The sequence below is a fragment of the Crassostrea angulata genome, chromosome 9, assembly GCF_025612915.1.
Source record: "Crassostrea angulata isolate pt1a10 chromosome 9, ASM2561291v2, whole genome shotgun sequence".
Classification (NCBI taxonomy): domain Eukaryota; kingdom Metazoa; phylum Mollusca; class Bivalvia; order Ostreida; family Ostreidae; genus Magallana; species Magallana angulata.
This window is the reverse complement of record NC_069119.1, coordinates 4,626,168-4,650,829: the sequence shown is the minus strand read 5'-3', so window position 1 is coordinate 4,650,829 and position 24,662 is coordinate 4,626,168. Positions and strand designations below refer to the sequence as shown.

Sequence of the window (24,662 nt, the reverse complement as noted above, 5' to 3'; positions counted from 1 at the left end):
GTGCATCATGCGAAGGAACTGAGTCAAATCTTACACGTGTTTATGCCCGAGTTTTATAGGTTACACGATCAGAATTACACATATTCATGCTCAGGCTCACACATCAACACGATTGCATATTCGGATTTACAAGTTTACATGTCTGGATTTTTGAACACGATTACCCTCCATATGTATGGGATAATACCCCCCCCCCCCCCGTTAATTGTAAACTGCAGCGCATTTGCTTATTCTCAGGGTATATCAAAAAAGTTGCTCTGGATCAACAGAAATTACGCAACATAAACACAGCAGTATACACATGCTGCTACATAGCAGTATACACGCACCGCCGGCTTGTAAGGTGAACATGTGACCGCGGCCAGGTGTGAAAACCGGGAACTTGTGTATATTATCCTTAACCAGGAAAGTTGGTATCTTTATAAAAAAAAACCAATCCCATGAAATGAGAGAAAATCTAGAATTATCTTCATGTTTGCTTTTTTTAATAGTAAGAATGGAAATTTAAGCTCATTGATCGATACCGGTCTTAAATGCGGGCCCAAGTTTAAAATACATTTTTATAAAGAATGCACTTATATTTTGTGGTCAAATTAATTTATCATTTTAATATTTTTTTAAAGCAAATGCGGAAATAAAATTATCCGGCCATTTTGCCCCCTCCCCCGGAATTTTTGTTTTTCGTTACGTACCGGGAAGTAAAGTTCTCATGAAAAGCTCTAAGTTTCTCGCAAGTTTTTCATATGGTTCTTATACGCTTTGTAAGATACAGTACGTTTTTCATTCGATACTTTTCTTATACGATACGATACGTTTCTATAACGGAACGATACGTTTCTATCACGAAACGATACGATTCTTATACGGTACGGTACGTTTCTCAAACGATACGATGCGCTTCTTACACGCTTCTCATACGCTTTTCAGTGTAATAGTGCGTTCCAGGATCTGTACCTTGAGATTGATGAGTATCATTATATTTGTCTCCTTCGCTAAAATTCAAATATCATAGGTACCTCAAAATTTAGTGTCCTCTTGTACGTCTTCTCGGCAAAAATTAAAAATAGTACAAATACACGTACCTTCAAATAAATTGATTTCTTGGTCAATCTTGAATGGTTGATATACCAGTTTCGCAAAAGTAAACATAAATGACGCTGATGATAAAAATTGTCACTTGAAAAGGAATTCACATGAATACTCCTCATTTCAGATCTACTTAACATATTTTAAATCGCTTCCAATTGCATTCACAAGAATAAGATCATTTGTTGCAGTCACGTTTTGGAACAGATATTAAAAGCGGGTTTACTCCACTAATTATATAATATAAGTCTATTTATGTCTTTGTATTTGATAACAGCTGCACATATTATCTAATATTGTTGAATTTTTTTTCTTTGGTTTTAATCGACTGATACTTATCTGTAATATGGGAGGTCTTTAACAGGTTGCAACAGTATATAAAAGTGTAAAGCATATCTCACTATTCGGCAAAGTAATAAACCTGAAATGGCGAGAATCAATCATCAGTTGGTATTGGGCCTGGCAGTACTTATGGTCACACAGGTACGTTTTGTATTTAATATATCTATATACACTGTTGTAATTTATATATCAATGTTATTTTTCTGTGAGTGAAATTGATATTCATCTTCAAACACCCTATGATTATCCACTCTTAAAAAACTGAAGGGAAAGCCATTTTTAATGTCTGTTTATAAATTTAATTTACTTAAAATTTATGTGTAGCATATCCAGTCCATTGATTGTCATTAATTTAATCATACATATAAGTTTTGATAACACTTGACAAGAGATTAATTTCAAAATTTATTAAAAATCTTAAGGGGTTTTCCCCTCTAAATCCAATCCATGAGTTGATAACTGAACTCCTTGGTATATTTCAGTCCTATTGTCTCTATGCCACCGATGCCTATGTGTACATGACAAATCACCCCAGGTCTGTGGACCACTATGTCTTTGTGCACAACGAGATTGGTCCCGAGGCGAAGTCTACCAATTATGAAACCAGATACAACGGGTAAGAGTTCGCTTTTGTTATTAAGAACAAAAAATATCTATTAAATGTTTTTATGTTGTAGCAATGTATTGCCATAATATGTATCATTGTAAAGATGTTCGGATCATATCATCATTTTACAGAATAGCTGTGTAATATCAAATATTGTAATATTTTTATAGACGGAATATTTACAAATCCCAAATTGAAAATTTTTTTTATTCGCTTATGGGTTTTATCAAATGTTTGAATAATTACATATATTATTGTTCATTGCAATTTGTTGAAAAGTTAAATAATTTCAAGCTTTTCTTTAAAAATGGAATAGCCACTATATGAAGCTAACTCAGATGAAAAAGAATAATAATTACAACAGAGAAAATTGGTTGATTTATCAATGGCATTGATTGGTTTTTATCTTGGATTTATACAGCTTTCTTTTACATTCAGCATCAAGCACCTCAAAAATAAAAATTATTTTCCCCATCGAACTGTTTTCAAATTCTTAAATTTGGAAAGCTGTTTTTACTGCTTGAGAATATTATAAGGTGGTAACTGGCTGTCTGTGTCTATATTTGTTTTCTCCAACCCCCCAAAAATGCGAGGCAAATTAGCCTGCAAGAGTGACATAACCTTAGTTATCTTAATTTTTTTAAACATTGCCATCGTGGATATGATTATATGCACATTAAAATTTATCTAAGATAAATATTAAATGCATGCATATGTTTGATCGCTCATTTCAGAGAAATCTGTTACAACCTAACAAACTATGTCTTGGAAGATATGGGAACTTTGGGCAACCAGCAGTGGTTGGAAGTGACATTTGGGGAGGATTGTTAGTATTTTTCACGTATTATCTAAAAGTTTTATTCAGGAAAAATATCAAGCTTAAATTTTAAAAAATATAAAATTAAGATTATTTCTTGTTTATTTTTTCTTTCTTTCGTTATATTTCCAAAATCTCTTTTAAAAAACCATCAACTGAAATCCATGCTTTTGCGTTGATAACCATTGAACGTCCGTTTTCAAAATTAAGGAGGCTGGATGATTAACAAATTGCTCCTTAGATTTATCTTTAGATAAGTTTAGATATAATATTTATTTTACTATAACAATTGTTTATTAAGAAACTTCTAAATATTTATATTCAAAACATTTTCCTTTTCATATCAAGGATAATTACACAGCCTTAATTTAGCGCGATAATTCAGCCCTCATATAATACAAATATTTTGGGTAGACCTTCAATTTATTATGATTTATCTGTTGGTTGTTTTAGGCGTCTCAGGTAGGGTTATCGTTGAGCACGTAGTGACGGCGGAGGAGCCTTTCAGCGTATGTAATATTTACTGGTACAACAGGTACATGTACTCTGGTGATCCCGAGAGCCCGCCCACGTGTACCCCCGTCATGTACCGCTATCACGTGATCTTTACCCTGTCAAAGGATCCCAAGGAGAATGTTAAGCAGATGGTCGAAAAATATGTTGAGGACAACAACATTGGAGGACTTTACAGATATGATCCTTCTGGTATATCTTTTTATTACTGATTGTATTAGTTTTGAAATATTTTGATTTTTAAAAATATTTCAGATTCGATATCCTGGAAAACGTAATGAATATATGCTGATATCAGTTCTGTTTGGAAAAAAAAATATCAGACGGTTTATAGGTCCGATCGGGCCGAAAACAGTCTGGTGGTTTTTTTTTTCATACAGAACAGTTTAAACTCTACCATTGCTGTTCATTGTTGATTTACCTGAAAATGCCCTATTTTAAAGGATATTAGTACTGTTAAATAGATTTTTGAGAGCAAAGAAGTATGGGAATTTACTGCATCTGTTTGGTGGATGAAATATTACGCTGTTTGCAATAAAACATGTTTTGTATTGTATTAACACTGATATGGTGAAGCAAGTTAGATGTCCCATCGTAAATATCGACTAATATTCTGAAGCAATACATACCTATCTTTCAAAACATCTGTTGCTATTGCTATTGAGTCTGAGTTTCTTTTTTCTCTACAGAATGTTATATCTAGTCTGAAATGAGAATGGGATTACAGAAGAAAATCAACTCTAGATGCATAGAAAAATAAGAAATAAGAATTCCGCTTTTTTTCGCTTTCGATTCTGAATTGATTTAACATTGCGAAGCCACTTTATTTTTTGGCTCTTCTATTTGGGTTTTCTATCGGTTAATCATAAGGATGATAAATGTATATTTGCATATGTGTCAATTAATACAGAGTCGAATTTAAATGAGTTTGCGTGTTATTTTTTGGAGTTAAAATAGCAATTATATTCAGCCAAACGTTGTTTTCACAACCTAATTCTTCTCTTTTGATTTTTTTCTATTAAGTTTGATCAAAAAAGGACATCACTTTGTTGAAAAAAGTCTAGTTTGTTGTTTTTATTGAATTAAATAACTGTGCCATTTGGTTTTTTAAAGAACATGTTAGTTCACAAGTCGACCACCAAACCAAGGTAAAATCTTCAGCAATGGAAATGTTCGTTTTCAAAAAAAGTATTGAGTACATAATAATTTCGTTTTTGACGATAGCTTCGGACCCATTGTCCTCTTCGAAAACACTGAGAAAATATGCCATTGTTTGTCGTCTTCACAGTATTTTTTTTTTCATGTAATTAATTATATATCTATTAACACCGCATGACAACCCATAAGTCCTGTACGGAGTATATACGCGTTCTTAATCCCATGCGAATTTCACTGTTTTAGTTCATTTGAGAGGTGTATCAGATATTGAGGCCGGATTGTATCGAGATGGACAGTGTTATAGTGTACTATAATGCGTTTACCATAGGTGAACAGTAATGAGTTAACAGCTGTACATGTACTGTATTATTTGTAATCAAATTCGTAGATAAGTCATTGCTACCCACCCTTGATCCTTGCAATAAGAAAGCAACATAAATACACGTGAACTGGACAAAGATGATTTGAAACGTGCTCTGATCAGTTAATATTTAAAAACTGCTAGGATTTGGTGAACTTTCATCGCAGAAACATTCTTATATACACGTAATTTTAAATTTGAATATTTATTAACAAACAATGGTAACTGTTAGGTATTCCTTGAAATATTGATAAAAAATATTGAATAGCTTAATGAGTAACACATTTAGACTATGATTTTTTGATTTGCCAAATTATAATGTTTGGGGACCCAGAGCAAAAATACTCTTTTTACCTCGTTTTAATCACTAACTCTATGCGAATATATACTACAATTTTATAAACTTTATTTTAAGCAAACTAGAAGCTTTTGGAACAGGCGTGTTAAAAATATTTAAAAACCAGCCACACATTTGCAAATTAAAACTTATATTTACAGTAAATACACACTGATTGCAAAAACGTGTTGTAATGCGTGCCCTTAATGTTAAAAGAATCTTCCGAGGATTAGTTGAGCATTTATCGTAAGTAAATATTGGTATTTTTTATGTACGCAATTTTAAATTTGATTCATTGAATCAGAAATATTTAACAGTAAATTTGTATAAAGAACAAGACTATCTGACAAGATACACAAACACAGTTTGTTGAATTTGCCGGCAAAGCAATTACAGTTCCCTGGGTTATGGTCAACCATTTATTTTCCTATAGTTGTGTAGATCTTGACAAAAAGAAAGCTTTACATAATTAAGTCGTTTGTACTTTGTGATAGAGTTAAATTAAATACCATTTAGACTGTGAAGTTTCAGGGATGTTATAGAAAGAGATCAATGTATCACTAAACGGAACAAAAATCAACGATCAGCATCATGTTACCCAATATCAAAACAAAAAATTGGTATCATCAATCTTGTGTAAATTTAAACCACTATATATCAGTTTAAGTCACCGTAAGGAATAAAAGTAACAAAACCTTAACGTTCCTAATCCACATGATAGAAATTTTTATAGGTTGACGGATTCAAATGAGACGAATATGTATCTTACAAACCCTAACTTGATTTTTTTTTAAATGACTGATGCAAATATGCCTTTAGCCAAAAATATCCAGATATTTTTAACAATTTACGGACAGATATGCAAGTCTCCTCTAAAAAGAATAAAACAGTTGTTTGTGCCAAACCCACGTCAACGCTATGAAACAGACATAATGGAGGCAGAAGGAAAGGAGAAAACACAAAGTATGATTTAAATCCTTTAAGGAAGGAGTCTTTTCTTGTTTTCGACTTGTTAAACGTAAATTTGAATAATTGTTCATTCAAGATGAAAGGAAATTAAAATATAAAAATTAGAATTAAATGTTTTTTTAATGAATTCAAGCACATTGGTTAATTCTCCTGGTATAAACTCACAATGCAAAGCCGAATACAATTCTTTGACTTTAAATTCATTACTCATATAAAAGGGCTCGATAGTCGATTTTAGTCATACATTTTAAGACTGCATTCATATCCTTTAGGAAAAGGGCTATATATAAGGGAAAGATTAAAATAGATGAAATATATGACTTTTCTCATTACATATGCAAGTGAATAGCTAAACAAATCATATCTTAGTTTTTAGGGAGACCTGATGGTAAATGTGTTGACCCCGGGCCTCCCGTAAGTGATTCTAACAATGTTGAAATACGGATAATGATAACAGACATAGATGTGTAACAACGAAGAAAAACTTAAACGATATAAAATGATGGACAATTTGTGTGAATAAACTATCGTTGAGTTGTTTTTACTATACGTTGATTTTTAATATCGTTAAGGTTCTTTGAATGATCCATTAAATTCGACGTTTATTCTCGTTAAACAGAAATAAAGAATTCAAAATTCAAAGTCCAAGATGACATCATGAATGGCTGATGTATCGAAAATGAAAGAATTTTATTTAATGTCACAATAATTACTTATCAGGAAAATTTAATCATAGTCAACTGACATCATCTTACAGGTGTAAGCAGTTACCTTCATGCAAACATTTTGCAGTTAATTGTCTTTATTTATGAATATAGATAAAAAAAATAAAAATCAAACAAAAGCGTGTTCAAAATAATAGGTAACATATTGCCCTTAATACTTGTTTATTAACTGAAGTACTATTTTCAGACATTTATTTCTCAATGTAAATGGCATAAATGGCTTTTATTCTTTATTTATTCGCTGAAATTCTGTTTTTGGAATCACAGTACAAGAACGAAATATCAGTTACCAAAATATATACGTTTTCAATTGTTAAGAATAAAAAAAAAGCTTTATCTCTAGATAAAGTCGCATAAAAAAGGCAGAGTTATGTTATGTTCATGGTTATGGTTGTGTTTTACCATCATTGAATTATAAAGTAAAAAAAAAAGAGGAAAAGCAAGTTTTGTGATACAGCTGGTTTTGGCAATAATAGATAATAATCTGGAATCGGTGGAACAAACGGACATGCGTTGATTTTGGCGCAAATGTGATTCCTGTAGAAATACATATAATGTTTTGAAAACAATAGGATATGTAGTAGTCGTATAAGTCGTACTTATAGCGAGCTCTAAGAAACAGTGTGCGCGGGAAGAAGAACGAGCTAAACCTACAGATTCATCAAACAAAAATTTTGTCTATGTCCCATAACACTCTCTAATGTTTTCACCCGTGGAACTATGCCAAAAATGGCCGACATTTAACTCGTAATTTACTGTGTCTTAAAGTTTGAAGACACGTTTTGAGTACCACATATGCTTTGGAGAGACCCAAACGATTTGTGACATGTTTCCATACCTTCGTATTGAGTCGAGAAACGTAAACAAAGACGAACAAAGTCATGGATGACGTCACAGTGCTCTCGCGCTATATTTCCCGCGATAAATTTAGAGGTGGATCAAACATCTGTAATGAGTGTACTAGCTATTTCAGTATAGACTGCAATACCTGCCTCATTGACATATGATTTGTTTTTAATTTTTTTTTAGAGATGATATAAATATATACTAGCAAGAGCCATACTTTACTGTCATATCAATCCATTTTTAAGCTAATTGTGCATGCATGTACAGTAAGCAGGTAAGTATATGAGTAGGAAGGAAATAAACAATAGGACATTTTGAACTAAATAAAAAGAAATAAAATGAAAAAATAAACAGTTAAAAAATTTATGTAGATATTGCCTATAGTCAAACCATTAAATTTGAAAGTGGGAAATTACACAACCTACAAATGGGGACCGCTCTCTCTCTCTCTCTCTCTCTCTCTCTCTCTCTCTCTCTCTCTCTCTCTCTCTCTCTCTCTCTCTCTCTCTCTCTCTCTCTCTCTCTCTCTCTCTCTAGTGGTAGGGGTTGCGCTGTATGTATCATAACCATTAAAATTAGTACCTTTGGCATATACTAATTGTAAAGCAGTACTCTCTCAAACATTCTTTGACATTCGTTGATACCTAAATAACACTAGGTTGACAATGATGCAATTTAAGGTATGTGTAATTCTTGCTCCGTTCGCCAGAACGGTAGCACCGTAAAACATATTATTACATTATCCCCGAGTGGCCTCATTTTCATCCGATGTAGGTTTACATATTTTCATCAGTTTCAAATTGTCAAACAAAGTTTTACAGCATGTGTGTGCGGTTCACGTTTAATTATCGTTAGTATACTTTCCAAATTATAAGAAACCAAAATTTCAAAAGCACACCTGTTTTAAAAGCCAGTATTTTATTAAATTAAGTAACTGTTTAAGAAATATGGTGCTTATTTAGTATCAATATTAATAAAGAAAACGAATAAAAGAAAAACAATTTTCAATGCTGATGGTCCTCTAACATTTTCCCAATGCAAATAAGATTAACAACTAGACACGATCTCGTTGCGAGCAACGAGGAGGTCTTCCGTGCGATTTTTTGAAGGTTATATGACCTTGACTTTGATATTTGACCCTTTATCTCCTTATCGGGGCAACAAAAAAAATTGATGGTTGAATTTTGTTAGGAACATCATTCTCAGCATTTTATTCTATATTAATTTTCAAAATGATGCTTTTTAAAATATTTATTCTGTTTGAGGTATGTTATCAACGTTTTGTACTTCTGGCCCCTTAAAACCCATTAAAAACCCCTTAATACGGAACACATGATAAAATAATTATAATATATTGTTAAATAAATGTGAGATGAACATTATTGCTTCCTAAACATATAACAAAATATTTTTTCAGTAAAGTGCTATGGAAGAAAGACTTTAGAGCCCTTTTGGTCCCTAAATTGAAGGGCCAGCCCCTTTTTCTTGGCATCATATGAAAGTTCTTTTGATATTAAACATATTTTGTTCAACAAGTGTTTAGAAATTCTTTGCCGTTTTTGAGCTATCTGGGATATAATGTTTTAGGGGCCGACCCCTAATCTCCTTATTGGGGCCAGATAACGATTCTTTTATGATTGAATATTGTTTAAAACATCATTCTAAGCATCTTTTATTCTATATTGCTTTTCAAAATATTTGTCCTTTTTGAGATATATTCGATCGAAGTTTTGGACTTTTGGCCCCTTGAAACCCCTAATTACGTAACGCATAATAAAAATTTGATAATGTATAGTTTTATTAGTGAAAGATGAACATTTTTGCTTCTTAAACATATTACAAAACATTTCTCAGTAAAGTGCTATGGAAGAAAGACTTTAGAGCCCTTTAAGCCCCTAAATTGAAGGGCCAGCCCCTTTTTCTTGGCATCATACGAAAGTTCTTTTGATATTAAACATATTTTGTTCATCAAGTGTTTAGAAATTCTTTGCCGTTTTAGAGCTATCTGGGATAGGACGTTTTAGGGGCCGACCCCTAATCTCCTTATTGGGGCCAGATAACGAAACTTTTATGATTGAATATTGTTTAAAACATCATTCTAAGCATCTTTTATTCTATATTGCTTTTCAAAATATTTGTCCTTTATGAGATATATTCGATCGAAGTTTTGGACTTCTGGCCCCTTAAAACCCCTAATTACGTAACGCATATTAAAAATTTGATAATGTATAGTTTTATTAGTGAAAGATGAACATTTTTGCTTCTTAAACATATTACAAAATATTTCTCAGTAAAGTGCTATGGAAGAAAGACTTTAGAGCCCTTTTGGCCCCTAATTTGAGGGACCAGCCCCTTTTTCTTGTTATCAAACGAAAGATCTTGTAAATATTAATTTTATTTGCTCTATATGTTATTGTAAAATATTTTCAGGAAAGGAGATAAAGAACGAAAACCATTAAAAACTAGAACTTTTTTTGTCTTCAACAAAAAGTAAGGGCTTTTCGACAGCCCTAGTTTCCTTTTTTTATTTAAAGTGTAAAAAAAAATACATCTCTAATCTATTTCCAAATTTTCTGAACACCGTGATATAACCAGTTGCTTAAATAAGAATTCATTTCAAGAAATCATTTCAAAGTAAGTATTCATTCCTTGGACGCAAAACTGGGTATGCGGAGAGTATTTGTGCTCTACATTCATAGAGCAAAGCGAAATAACTCTTCCAAAAAATAATTTTGAAATTTAAACAAGTTATGATCTTTAGGCCCTTCAAACCCCTATAAGGAGTCAAAAAGTGGCCCCTCGGACCATAATTTTTAAATTGTACTCTTTATTCTGAACTTTTAACCGAAAAGATTTTGAAAATCGGATGAAAAATAAAAAAGATACAGCTAAAGGGCTGTTTTCAACTTTGACCCCTCTAGATCCCTTATTTTTCAAAATTTTGATCCCAAAACCTTTTCCGGTCTCCGTATTTGGTCTTTCATAATAAAAATTAAATATGAAAATAATTACTTGAAAACTCTTTGAGAAAACGTGGCACGCGTGAATTCAGTTTAACATTAAAACACCCATAGACGATTTTTAATCAACTTATAAAACCGGAAGTTATCAATGGTTTCAAACGAAACTTTAAATATATGATAATTATGACAGTTTTAACATTTCCCATTCCTCATTTAACAAATTTGGTGGTTATTTCAATTTTTACTTTTTTCATCCCCCCTTTTTTCATAGTTTGAAGTCTAATATCTCGAAAACAGCAAGAGATAGAAAAAAGTTGTCGCTTAAAATTTTGTATATCGAACTATGAAGTATCTAAATCCAAAATTTCATAGTTTATAATTAAAAAATAAAATAGATACAAAGGTCCTTTTAATATTTTGTTTTTTGCATGTGTAAACCGGAAGTATATAGACCGGAAGTCCAAAAAGGGACATACGAGAGAACTTAACAATTGCTAAAAGAATCTAATATAAAATTTTAATTTTTCGGTTCCGTTTTCAAAAAATCCATGACGAAACTTTGTCGAGAAGAATAATAATAACTAGAACTTTTTTTGTCTTCAACAAAAAGTAAGGGCTTTTCGACAGCCCCGTTATCCCTTTTTAAATTAAATGTTCCAAAAAAAAAATTATTCTCTGATTTATTTTCAAGTGTTCTAAACGCCTTGGTATCCCCAGTTGCTTAGATAGAAACTTATGAGAAGTGCAATGTGAAAAGAAAGATAACTCCAGAATTTTACAGGTAGCTACACTTCTAATTTCCAGAGGAATATTTTCAAAAAATCATATTGAAGTAAGTATTCATTTCTCAGACAAAAAACTTGGTATGCCTAAAGTATTTATGCTCTACATTCTTACAGCAAAGCGAGATAACTCTTTCCAAAAAAAAAAATTTGAAATTTAAACAAGTGATGATCTTTGAGCTTTCCAAACCCCTATAAGGAGTCAAAAAGTTGTCCCTTGGACCATAATTTTAAGATTGTACTATTTATTTTGAACAATAAACTGAAAAGATTTTTGAAATCAAAAGAGAAATAAAAAAGTAACAGCTAAAGGGCTGTTTTGTATGTTGGCCCCTGCAGATCCCTTATTTTCTCGAATTGTCTACCTAAAAAGTTTTCCGGTCTGTGCATTGTGTGTATTATTATATATTTGAAATATTGTAATAATTACTCAAAAACTTTTTGAGAAAACGAATCACGCGTGATTTTAGTTTAACACTGAAACTCCCATAGACAATTTTTCATAGGCTCATAAAACCGGAAGTACTCAATATTTTTTATTCAAACTTTGAATATATGTTCAATAGGTCTATCTTAACAATGTTTATGCGTCTTATACAATATCTAAGGTTTTTAATTATTTTTTTGTTTTTCATCCCCCCTTTTCTCAAGTTTGAACCTTAATATCTCAAAAACAGGCAGATATAGAGAAATGCCTACGCTTATGATTTTGTACACCTAGACAAGATGCATCTAATTCTTAAACTTGAATGCTTTAACTCAAAAAATGATAAAGGTATTGTGCTTCAAAGTATTTTTAGTATTAAACTTGTCAAAACCGGAACTGCCGGAAACGGAAGTCCAAAACCTTACATACGCGTGTCATATAAAAATGCTATAAGTCTATTGCATGGTTGTTTTAATATGTCTTTCCGTTTTCAAAAAATCGCTGGCGAAACTTTGTCGAGAATTGTTATAACAAGTTACTTAAATAGCAACATATAAGTAGTGCAATGTCAAAAGAAAGATAACTCCATAACTTTACAAGAAGCTTCACTTTTTATTTCAGAGGAATATTTTTAAAAAATCATATTGAAGTAAGTATTCATCCCTCAGACACAAAACTTAGTATGCCTATAGTATTTATGCTCTACATTCTTATAGCAAAGCGAGATAACTCTTACTAAAAAAAAATTGAAATTTAAACAAGTTATGATCTTTGGGCCTTCTAAACCCCTACAAGGAGTCAAAAAGTTGCCCCTCGGACCATAATTTTAAGATTGTACTCTTTATTTGCAACAATAAACTGAAAAGATTTTGGAAATTGAATGAAAGGTAAAAAAGTTACAGCTACAGGGCTGTTTTGCACGTTGGCCCCTGCAGATCCCTTATTTTCTCGAATTGTCCACCCAAAAACTTTTTCGGTCTGCGCATTGGTTGTGTCATTAACCGAAAAAAATGTTGTAATAATTACTCAAAAACTTTTTGAGAAAACGAAACACGCGTGATTTTAGTTTAACATTGAAACTCCGATAGACAATTTTTCATAGGCTCATGAAACCGGAAGTACTCAATATATTTTACTGAAACTTGGAATATATCTTGAATACTTCTATCTAAACAATGTCTAGGCGTCCTTTAAAATTTCGAAGGTTTTTTGAATTTTTTTTTGTTTTTCATCCCCCCTTATCTCAAGTTTGAGTCTTAATATCTCAAAAATGGTAAGAGATAGAGAAATGACTACGCTTATGATTTTGTACAACTGGACAAGACGCATCTAATTCTGAAATTTGAATGCTCTAACTCAAAAAATAATAAGGATATTATGTTTCAATGAATTCTTAGTATTTCCCTTGTCAAAACCGGAAGTGCCAGAACCAGAAGTCCAAAACCTTACATACGCGTGTCATATAAAAGTGCTATAAGATTATAGCATATTTGTTTTAATATGTCTTTCTGTTTTCAAAAAATCGCTGACGAAACTTTGTCGAGAATAAGAATAATAATAAACAGAAGAATAACAATAGGTCTTTTCGACCGAAAGTCGAAAAGCCCTAATAAAACAGAACGAAAACAATAGGTCTTTTCGACCGAAAGTCGAAAAGCCCTAATTACGTCGTTTTTTCAAACTCCATTTTCGGGTCCAGGCGAGCTTCAACGCCTTTAAAGCCAGACAACCATAAATGCCTTTAAACACATCTACAATCTTTTATCTACAATCCCTGAAAATTTAAATTCAATATCTTTTTTCGTTTAGGAGGAGATAGCAGGACAAAATGACCCTCTAAAAATCACTAAAACGTCAAAAAAATTATATATAAGCTTTTTATCAATATTTACAAGATCTGAAATTTTCACGAAAATCGGTCAAGTCGTTTTCAAGAAATCGCTTGTACAAAAAAGCGTAAGAAAAAAAAAATAATAAAAGGGAAAAAGAAACAAAGCAATAACAATAAGGTTTTCCGTTGGAAACGGAAGACCTTAATTACTACATAAAAACTTGGTTGTAGCGAAGTCCTAGGCACCAATGGAATTACTTCTATATATCCGTAATGCGTTGTATCCGTATAACGAATTTGCAATGATATCTATAGCGAATTCATTATATACATGTTTTCTTTCACCAGAATATAATTTTTGCTAATTGAGAAAACAGAATTCATTTTATTAATCGGTTGTACAAACGTTTTTAAACTCTAAAGAAATTCGTTAAAAGGGTGTTAAATTTCGTTATTATTCACCTCTACATGACTCAAAATCAGTTCACTTTATTCGTTAAAACCGTAAAGGTTTGCAAATATTCGTTTAAGAATTTTACTGGGGATTCCAAAAATTTCCTTTATCCGAAAATTTGCTATATCCGTGTTGGAACTGCAGTCTTTTCATGCATATTTTTTAATAATTTGATGCAATCCTATGTTATGCCATTTTAATTTTATGCTATGAGATTTCGATGCAGTGCTATGAGATTTGTATGCTATGCTAGGAGAAATTGAAAGGAAGGGCTGAATGATTTGGTTTGCTTTGCTTTGATATTCTATGAGATTTGAACAAAAACGCCTACATACACAGAAGAGTTCCACACATTTGTAAGTTATACAAGAAAAAACCAAAATTAACCATTCTACTACAGTTATTGCCGAGATCAAAGAGATGCCTCGGACATTATTCTCCAATATACCACAAACGTCATCAGTAAATTATCAGATCAGAAATACCTATTAGTATTGCACTGACCATGAAAGTACAACTTCAAACCGTAAAACGTTTTAATACTTATCAATTTCACGTGTTAGGTCCGGTCAAAACAATGTGTATTGCCTCAAATTTTTACTTTTAAGAGATCATTGTGGCTGTTCCTAGCACATTTTCACTGCATGTTTTTACATAAAATATATAACGTGAAGAAGTAACAATCGTATTTAATTGCCTTTAAAATATTAGGAATATGGTTTAAAGATATTTCATACAAGAGTGAAGAGCATTAGAAGTCCAGAGAAAAATTATGTCGTCTGCATAACATGTGATTCCTTTGATCGATACACATGTAAATATTACTAACAAAACCATTGGGGTTACACGGAACAGCCGTCAAAATGACCTAGATCGTCTCTCTATAGATCTGTAAAAATGCTGGGCTGTAGAATAGAAATGAAGTTCTTGTTATCGTGAATGTTGCAGGATAACCTCCTTGGTCTCGAAATGTTGTTTGAAATATAAAAGCCTCGGCTAACGCCTCGGTTTTTATATTTCAAAACAACATTTCTCGACCTCGGAGGTTATTCTGCAACATTCACGAAAACTCGTACTTTATTTTTCAACTAATCTGCAATGTGAGCATTTATTCTTAAAAAAACCAAACATTTAAAACCGAGTTAAAATCATGTTGTAAGCTATGGTATGATATGAAGAATGAGATTTTATGAGATTGTATGCTGTGTTTTGAAATTTCAATGCTATCGTATGAGATTTCACTGCTATGCTATGCTAGATTATGTTATACGATAAAGATGAATTAGAATAACAAATCAAAAAGGACATAACGATTAGAATTGAATCATAATTATGATTATGAATATTCATGATTTTGTTCGGAATATTTCGGGACTTTACCTTCAGTAAACGGAAATTACTGAGTGTTCCTAATAGGTGTCAGTTCTTTGAGAGAAATAGGCTAGCTTGATGGGAACTGGAGTTTTGCTGACTCCCTCAATGTTTTATTATACGAAAACAAACAATTAATCAGGAAAAGTTCAAACTGATATAATTCTTCGTGTATCCAACAAGTTATAGCGTAAAATAGATATATTTTAATTGCACACCCGAAGTACTGTGACGAAGGCAAGTTATGTTATACGATAAAAAGGACGTTGCAACTAGAACTAAATGATATGGCTATGAATATTCATTATTTTCAGCGGAATATTTTGAAACTTTTTCTTTGATTAAAAGATCCAAATAGGGGTGTATCAATTTATCGGACTGAGGCCTTTTTGCATTTTGAATCAGTCCGTTTTGCAGGGAATCAGATTATTTATGCCGATTCTCAAGGAATCAGCGAAATATATCGAGTTTATCTTATTTAGCGAAAAATAAGTAGAGTTATTATAAAAGCAGTTAACAACCTTCGAATCTATTAACTGTTAAGAATAGGGAAGTACGACAGGCAAAGAAAATTTCCAAGACCCATCTGTGTTAAATTTGCAAATAAAGCACATACATAAATCATTTTGAGACATATCAAAGTCCTCAAGGACGAAAAGTTCCCAATCAGAGTTTCTCAACACCAGCCCGAGGAATTTAGAGGAAAGAAGAAACATTTATATAAAACCCATATCAATATGCACAGCGTAATATTGAAATCATGCAAAAATGTACCAATCTCATCTTAAAACAAAGTTAGTCGGTTTACAAAGATAAACTTTGATCCCGTCCAACGGTTAAGAGATCATTAACGGAGAAGAGGTCAAGATCGCGGTCACTGCAGCCAAGAAAGCAGAGGACAATTGGAACCGGTTTGCGGCCCATGCGGTACCAGTAGACTTCTATAGACAGGTGAGACAGTCTCTTGTTGACGTTATGCTTTTAGACAGTATTGCCAGTGCTTGTATATCTTTGCATTCCGGTTTACGAGTAGCAACGGAACACCGCACGACGAATCCGATGATTACCGGGAACATGGGGCCGGGAGACTGATGCTGAAATCGCTCATCGATAATAAATAATTTAGCGGTCGTTTTGCAATGATACGGCAACAAAATCGGACCCTGACGCCTCAAACATAATAGAGTAGTCGGGTTAAATGCAGCAAGAAACATGTCATATTTTACCTGAACTCCATCCAATTGAGATGGACAACATAGTCAAAGTTTATAACAAATATACAATGTTGTTGTTATTATCCAAACTTTCAGATTACTGTGTTCAGTTAGATTTTGCTTTCATGTATTTGTCGCTGTAGCATTTATTTACCAATATTTTCTGTTCGAATTTCTTTGAATTTTTGTTTATAGTTGTTACTTCCGATTTGTTTTCTTCACAAACATGTGAACCAGCAACTGTAAGTGTTGTTTATTGTCTTAATTTATAGTTAAAGCACTACGAGGGGGAGTGCATATATTTAATTTTTTTCTCATGAGCATTACTATATCAAACATAAACTTTATAAAGCATTTATACATGGAAAAACTTCTGTTGCTTAAGAATTGTAAATTTGCTGAGTATGAAAAGCATTGACAAACTATTTGTGATATGTTATAAAATGTGTTTACTAAAATTGCAAGGAAATGGTAGGCAATTATGGCAAAAGAAATTATAAGTTTATTACTATGTTCTTACATATATATTACATTTTTTATAAAAACTGAAATTTTTCATTTTGGCAAGGTGTCTTTTACATTACGTGTCAATAATTTTAGGCCAGCCCGTAAGGGCTGAGATGTCAACTATCATGGGCCGAGGTGTCATTAGGCCATGATGGGTGTCTACCCTTACATATATAAGACTTTTTGATAGTGTTCCTCTCCCATTTTCTACCCTCTTTCACCCACACCCCCCTTAACTAGAAATTATCAAACGTCCATAGTTAAGGAGTCAATTAAAGAAAATATTCTACATTGTTTGTTTATATGTTTATGTCTGTTTGTCGGTGTATATACTTGTCAGTACATGTGCATGTTTATCTACGGTATGTGACTGTGTTAATATTCCTGCCCTAAATGAAGTGAATATGTGATGCGTATGCACTGTAATAAACTGTTATCTAATTATATGTGAAGATATAAAATTGTACGTAAAAGTTTGAATTTTAAAAAATGTCATATTCTTAAAATATACAATGAACACGACTTAATATGGCACATTTTGTCAAAGTTTTTGAAGAGGAAAATGTTTCCGCAGCTGTCGCCAACAACGTAATGGATATTCTTTGCTTGGAAGTACAATTTCAACGGTGTTTTACCGATGTAAAGACGACTAAATAGAGAATCTTAATTAATTATGATGTTGTGGAAAGTTACACCGTTGAAAATAACGCCTGGCTCATCGGTTCCTAATTTTAACCTTAAAGCAAACTCAGTTTATTTCAACTCTGTATTTATTGACATTTCTGATCTTTATGATAAATTGAATCCGATGGATTAGCAAATCAAATACTATGGTTGCGTATTGTTAAATACTTCCAGAACTGGTAGCGGAGAATATTGGAATTTTAATGTTTCTCTGCATATATAGTTGTTTCTTATGTAATCCCATTCTCATTTCGGACTAGACGTCACATACTGTAAAAAAACAAGCCTTATGTTTATTAGGAACGGCTAATTTAAAAGATAGGTATATATTGGTTCATATTATCATTATAATTTGATAGTTACGAAGGGTTATAGATATATGTTATTTATTATTAAGACCAAAAAAATTGGAAAAAAAGAGTCCTTTAGGTCACATCTCTCAGTCAAACAGCAATTTCCGAAAAGCATCTAACTAGCTTCACCATGTCAATGCAAATACAATACAACACAAAATAAGTTTTAATGCAAACAGCAACTGATTTCACCCCCAAAGAGATTCAAGTAATTCCCTTACTTCTTCTTCCTCGATAATCTTTTTCGAAAACTATTCGTATAAGCCATGCGCACCTGACGTTTTATACTTTTTTCTTTAAAAATACAAATTTCATTTAAAGTGGCTGGATGGTCAACAAATTCACCTTCAGATCTGTCTTAACTTTTAATTGTAATATTTTTGCCATGAACAATTATTTAGTACAGAAAAAATCCAAATATTTAGATTTTATATTTTAACATTCTCCAATATCTATGTACAGAATCCTTTGTCTTAAGAAGGTAAAGATAGCATTTAAGTGACAACAGTCACTCAGCCCTTTTAATACCTTATTCTTCACTTCTTAGGAGAAAAGTTTAAACCATAAGGTGCCCTTGAAAAGAAACATAGAGAAATTTTGATCAATTTATATCATGTGTAAATGTTTGCATTCAACCGTGGTCCAGGCCTTGGGAACAGTAAGAAACTTTTCTCTATTTCAGAATTTAAATAGCAAAATTATAAACTCTACTACAGACATGTTGTTAAATTTAAGAATTATAAAAATGTGTCCTTAAGATTTTGTTGTACCTTTATTAAACCCCTCTCCCCTTGTTTGATGTTTATTACGATTTTGTAATTGTATGACAATTTCTTTCAGGTTGCCAAAGTTTTGCAATTCTGGTTGAGGAAAAGGAAACCATGTTATTATATAAAACATACCCATTCATTTGAAGAATTGTTATATCTCTTTAATTATGGATTATTCAAAAATTGGAAAAATGAAAAAGTTTCAGTCGGACCAATAAACGTAAGATAAAAGGAGAGATGAGGTTTAATACTGTTCAAGATATATTTTCGACTTTTGAATTAAAAATTCTGTCCTATTTCTGAAACTAAATAGTTCGAAAATTAGATGTTATGAGATGCAATTTTTATGTTGAATTTCTTTTTTACGAAAATGTTATCTTCAATTAAAATTATAAAAATATCATTGTTTTTTAATTTGTTAGTTATATTTTAAGTGGGAAAAGTCGTTAAGAAGTCTTAATTGCAGAGAAATTGAAATGTTGTCGTCCTGTACAAAAATGGATCTTTTATATATACATTATAAGGGAAATCTTTTTTCTGACAAAAATTAATGATTATTTCAAATTTCATTTGTCATAAAAGTTTAAGTTACAGGCAGATTTTTCACATTAGCAAATTTTTTCAGCAAAATAAAATTCTAAAAAATACAGCCCATATTGCTTTTCAATTAAACAATCTTTCTAAATATTAATAAAACACTGCTGTGATGTAATTCCTTTGTGCCAGTAGTCTAAAATATTTACTTGTGGCAGTCCAATGTAAGGGAGCTTCTTAATATCAGACCATTACCTGTGATATCAGTACTGATATCCTTAAAAATCGGACTGTCTCGGGTAAAACAACAATGGAATTCAAGGGCAACTATAATAGTATGCTACATGCCTTAAAAACTTTTGTATGAAAAAATAGCAGACAGTTACCGGCTCTTACGGGCTTTGAAACTCTCTGATTTTTTTCTTCATACAGAACTGATTTCAGCATATATTCACTAATGAAAATTACAAGTTTTCAAAGATATCAACAATCACATATTTTTTTCTAAAATCAAAATATTTGTAGAGTATATAAATGAACAGTTAATAACGTAAACATATACCAGAAGGGTCCAGTCTGTGTAATCCTTCAATGTTGTTTTCCTTCACATAATTTCGTATCATCTGCTTGACATTACTGTCGGGATATTTTGAGACGGTAAGGATCGAGTAATAGCGGTATATGGCAGGGGTACACGTGGGTGGGTTTTCAGAATCAACAGTGTACTCGTTGTACCAGTATACATTGGACACGCTGAATGGCTCCTCCTCTGTCATTTTGTGCTCAGTAATAATCCTTCCTGCGACACCTTAAACAGACAACAGACTAACTAAAAATATTTGAAGCTCAAACCCAAATACTCGTGTTAAAATAAAGCGGAATGGTCTTGGTCAATTTAGGCTGTGTTAATCTTAGGTCTGCATATTAAAATTGGGAAATTTTACTTTTAAACTGTTTGGATTTCTTTATTAAACAATTGTTTATATCATATCTAAATTTTTAGGAAATATCTCATAAATAGTTTATTGACCATTCTCCTCAATTTTGAAATACTGACGTTGTATGTGTAATGAATCAAAGATATGGACGTGAGTTGTTATTTTTTATAAAACTTAATGGAATAGAAAAAACCCAGCTCAAGAACAATTTTAACATAGGATTTTCTTCAGATAATCATACACATTAGGTTAAAAGAAAGTGCACTTTAGCGAGCCTGCGGTCAATGAAAAAACACCCAAAAAATTTAACTTTCCAAAATAAAATGATATTTATGACGTTTTTTCTACATTATGACGTGACTTTTGTGAATAAATTTCACACTTTTTTCAATATGATTTCAACTATCTTTTACCTTATTTTCAAAGCTCTCTATAAAATGTTAATTTTTTTTTGGCGGGGGGGGGGGGGGAATGCATAGTCTAGAGTAAAACTTTTAGATAGAACGTGAAAAGTACTTACAGTCTTCCCCGAGGGTCACCTCTGTCCACCGGTGGTTGCCAATACTCCCCATACTTTCCGCCACAAAGTTTGTTACGTTGTAACAGACCTCTCTGAAATCAATGATCAAAGATAAGCATTTATTTGATGTCAACCTTAAATTGCATACAATTTTATCCAAGATGGCAATGTTTAGAAAAGAAAAAAATAGCTAAGGGGTTTTATGTTAATTTGAGTAGCTTATTTTGTTTCGGAAGGGGAAAAGGTAAAAAAAATAGACACGTAAAGTCAGTGACCAATCTCACCCCATCTCAAAATGTAAAAAGCATATCAATATTTAAGAAAAACAATATAGAATTTTTTCTATTTTACTTGAGATGTACATGTATATTTATGTTGTTGTATGTATTAGAAAACCGCCGTGAAAATAACGAAAAACCTCAATAAAAGCTATTGATAAATTAACAATTTTAACAGTATGTCTTTTTTTATTTTAAGAGAAATGTTTGAATTAATTTAACTTTTACACAAATTACAATAAACTATATAATGTGTCTAATTAATCGAACTTTTGATAAAATCCTTAATGAAATATGAAGTGTTCAATCGGTTATTTGTAAATATTCCGTCTATTAAAACATTACAATAAAATTATTTGATTTTTCAGAGCTAGTGTGCAAAATGTTGATTTCATCCAAACATCTTTACAATGACACATACATGTATCAGAACATTAATTTAACATAAAAAGCATTTTATTTGATGTGTTTTGTTGTTTCTTACAAAAGCGAACACTTACCCATTGTATCTAGTTTCATAATTGGTCGATTTTGCGTCGGAGCCGATTTGATTGATCACAGAGACAGGTTGGTCCACAGACTCGGGTAGAGTGGTCATGTACACATAGACGTGGGTTGAAAAGAAACCACCATAGGACTGAAACCAAGAAGTTCACTTATCAACTTATGGTTTAGATTTAAAGAGAAAAAAAACTTAAGTTTACTTAAGTTTAAGATAACTTCTTTGCAAAGTGTTATCAATATTTACTTGTATGTTTAAATTAAAACAATCAGTGCACTGGATATGCTATACATGGATTTGAAGTAAATGAAATCTTTAATACAGACAGTGCAATACAAATAAGATTTATTTTTTCCGATTAATCCTAGTGTGTTTAATTACATGATTAATGAAATATTTATTTCACTCAGAGAAAAATAGCATAGACATAGGGATTTCAAAATGTATATAGATATATGATACACAAAACGTACCTCTGTAACCATTAGTACTGCCAGGAACAATACCAACAGATGTTTGGTGCTCGCCATTTCAGGTGTATTACTTTGCCTATTAGTAATATATTTTAACAGTCTTATATACTATTGCAATTTGCTAAGGACCGCCCATAATACAAATATATATCAGTCGATTGAAATAAAAGAAAAAAATAGATGATTTGTGCAGCTGTTATCATAGACAAAATAAACCTTAGTGGAAAAAGGCCTATAAAACGAGGCTGCAACAAATAGTTTTGTTCTTCTGAACACACTTTGAAATTGCGATTTAAAACATTTCATGTTAAGTATACATGTATCTGAGATAAGGCGTATTAAAGACAACCCTCTCCCAATCAACTATATCAACGATATGTTGACAATTTTTTTTGAAGTTGTCGAGTTTTTTTTCGGATGAGTCTGTCCTCGCCCTCACTTTCAAATACGATGTCACATGCCTTTATTTTCATGAAAAATGAACCTAGAACAAACTTCCTTAATTCCAATCTTTTTAGCTAAAATTAATTTTACTCTAGACTGTTTACTTTGTCACTATTAAATCGTCATGTTCAAAATTCATAATGTATATTGCAGTAAGTGTAATCTAGTATGTAAAATTTCAACCCAAAAATGTTTAAGTTTATCATCAAAAGAGGCTTTTAATTTAGTGTGTAGTCATCCTAGAATATTTTAACATAGAGAACAAGCACGAGTGTGTTTTGTTGATTCTTTGTTAATCTGCTCGTTTGTAGTGGTTGAAGCAAAATTAGTGAGATAAAGGAAATTAACACACCGGTCATGCTTATTGAGGGCTTGCCATAATTTAAAAGAAACAATTCTGTAACCTGGCTGATTTGAGGGCATATTTTCTCATGCTTATAATGCAATGAAGAAAATTTAAGAGAAGTTAAGAAAAGAAACATATATAATTTTCATTATATGATATTTATAATTAGGCACTCAGTAGGCAACCATGCTGGTTTTTGCATCTACAGTGGCGTACAGTCGTTTACCATGCTGGTCAGTGAATGTACATTAGCGTACAGTAGGTTTAAGTACTGGTCAGTGACTGTACAGCCGCGTAATGTGGGTTACAGTGCTGATCAGTGACTCTACAGTGGCGAACAGTAGGTTACAGTGCTAGTAAGTGAATGTACATTAGCGTACAGTAGGTTAGAATACTGGTCAGTGCCTGTACAGTGGCGTACTGTGGGTTACAGTGCTGGTCATGGTCAATGACTCAACAGCGGCGTACGGTAGGTTACAGTGTTGGTCAGTTACTGTACAGTGGTTTATGGTGAGTTACATTGCTAATCAGTGCTATGTACAGGGGAGTACAGTGGGTTACCATGCCGGTCAGTGCCTGCTTATTTGCATACAGTTGGGTACAGTGCTGGAAAAAAGAAATGTACAGTAGGGTACAGTGAGATACAGTGAACGTCAGTGAAAAAGTTTTGGGAATATAAGTTGGTTTTGAATTAAGTAGTGACTGTAGGCTGCATAAATTAAGATAAGAAATTTATATGTTGTATCCTATCAACCAGTGCTCATACTCTAACTGACTTATTTAACACGGACAGTTTATGTTGCAGTCAGTCAAACACTGCACATACGTAAGGTCCTCATTTAAGACATAGAGTTCATCTGTAGTCAATCAGCCAAGCCACACCTTCTACTTCGTGGCAGCTATATTTTAAGGAGAAGGTTTATATTATAGCTCAGCAACTACTGCATACACTGTAGGCTGCCACAGTTAAGACAGAGAGTTTATATTGTTACCAATCAACCACAGCATGAACTACAGACTGCTAAATTTTAATAAGAGACATTATGTTGTATAGCGAATTAACTGTTACACACACTGTATGGGGGCCATATTCAGGATAGACAATGGATGTGATAACCAATCAATTACTTCGCATACTGAAGGTTGCCTTATTTAGGACAGAGTACACACAGAGAAAGTGTATGTCATAACCAATTAACCAGTGTTCACATTGTAGGATGTCTTATCTAGGATAGACAGTCCAGATCACTCCTTCCCCGACCCCATCTAGTTCTTGAGTATTTAATATTAACGGATTTAATGTTTAACACAAACAACAAAATGCCACGCACGCTCCGTCATATTATAGAGTACTTTCTAAATCGTGATCACTTCAATACTTCAATATGTCATCTTCTCAAAGAACTTGCTAACCGCTTCCAAATACTGTCAGTATTATTATACTACTATATGTGTCCAATATTGTCTTGCTCCGTTTGTTTTACAAACATCAGATGCAGTTCTTCACAAA

At 32.3% G+C, this 24,662-nt stretch overlaps 2 protein-coding genes across 2 annotated transcripts; one reads left to right on the top strand and one right to left on the bottom strand.

The window, feature by feature from the left end:
* The first annotated feature begins 1,431 nt into the window (after positions 1-1,431).
* On the top strand, positions 1,432-4,272 carry LOC128162055 (uncharacterized). Its single transcript, XM_052825244.1, has 5 exons — positions 1,432-1,569; positions 1,911-2,044; positions 2,770-2,861; positions 3,306-3,557; positions 4,055-4,272. The coding sequence occupies exons 1-5, from the start codon at positions 1,513-1,515 to the stop codon at positions 4,066-4,068; spliced, it is 549 nt and encodes a 182-aa protein (XP_052681204.1). The 5' UTR covers positions 1,432-1,512; the 3' UTR covers positions 4,069-4,272.
* Positions 4,273-20,193: 15,921 nt separating this feature from the next.
* Positions 20,194-22,419, bottom strand: LOC128163261 (uncharacterized). The gene is made up of 4 exons (XM_052826805.1): positions 22,363-22,419; positions 21,888-22,024; positions 21,110-21,201; positions 20,194-20,459 (listed from the first exon to the last, which is right to left on the bottom strand). Exons 1-4 carry the CDS (start codon positions 22,417-22,419, stop codon positions 20,194-20,196), a joined length of 552 nt encoding a protein of 183 aa, XP_052682765.1.
* Positions 22,420-24,662: the final 2,243 nt, after the last annotated feature.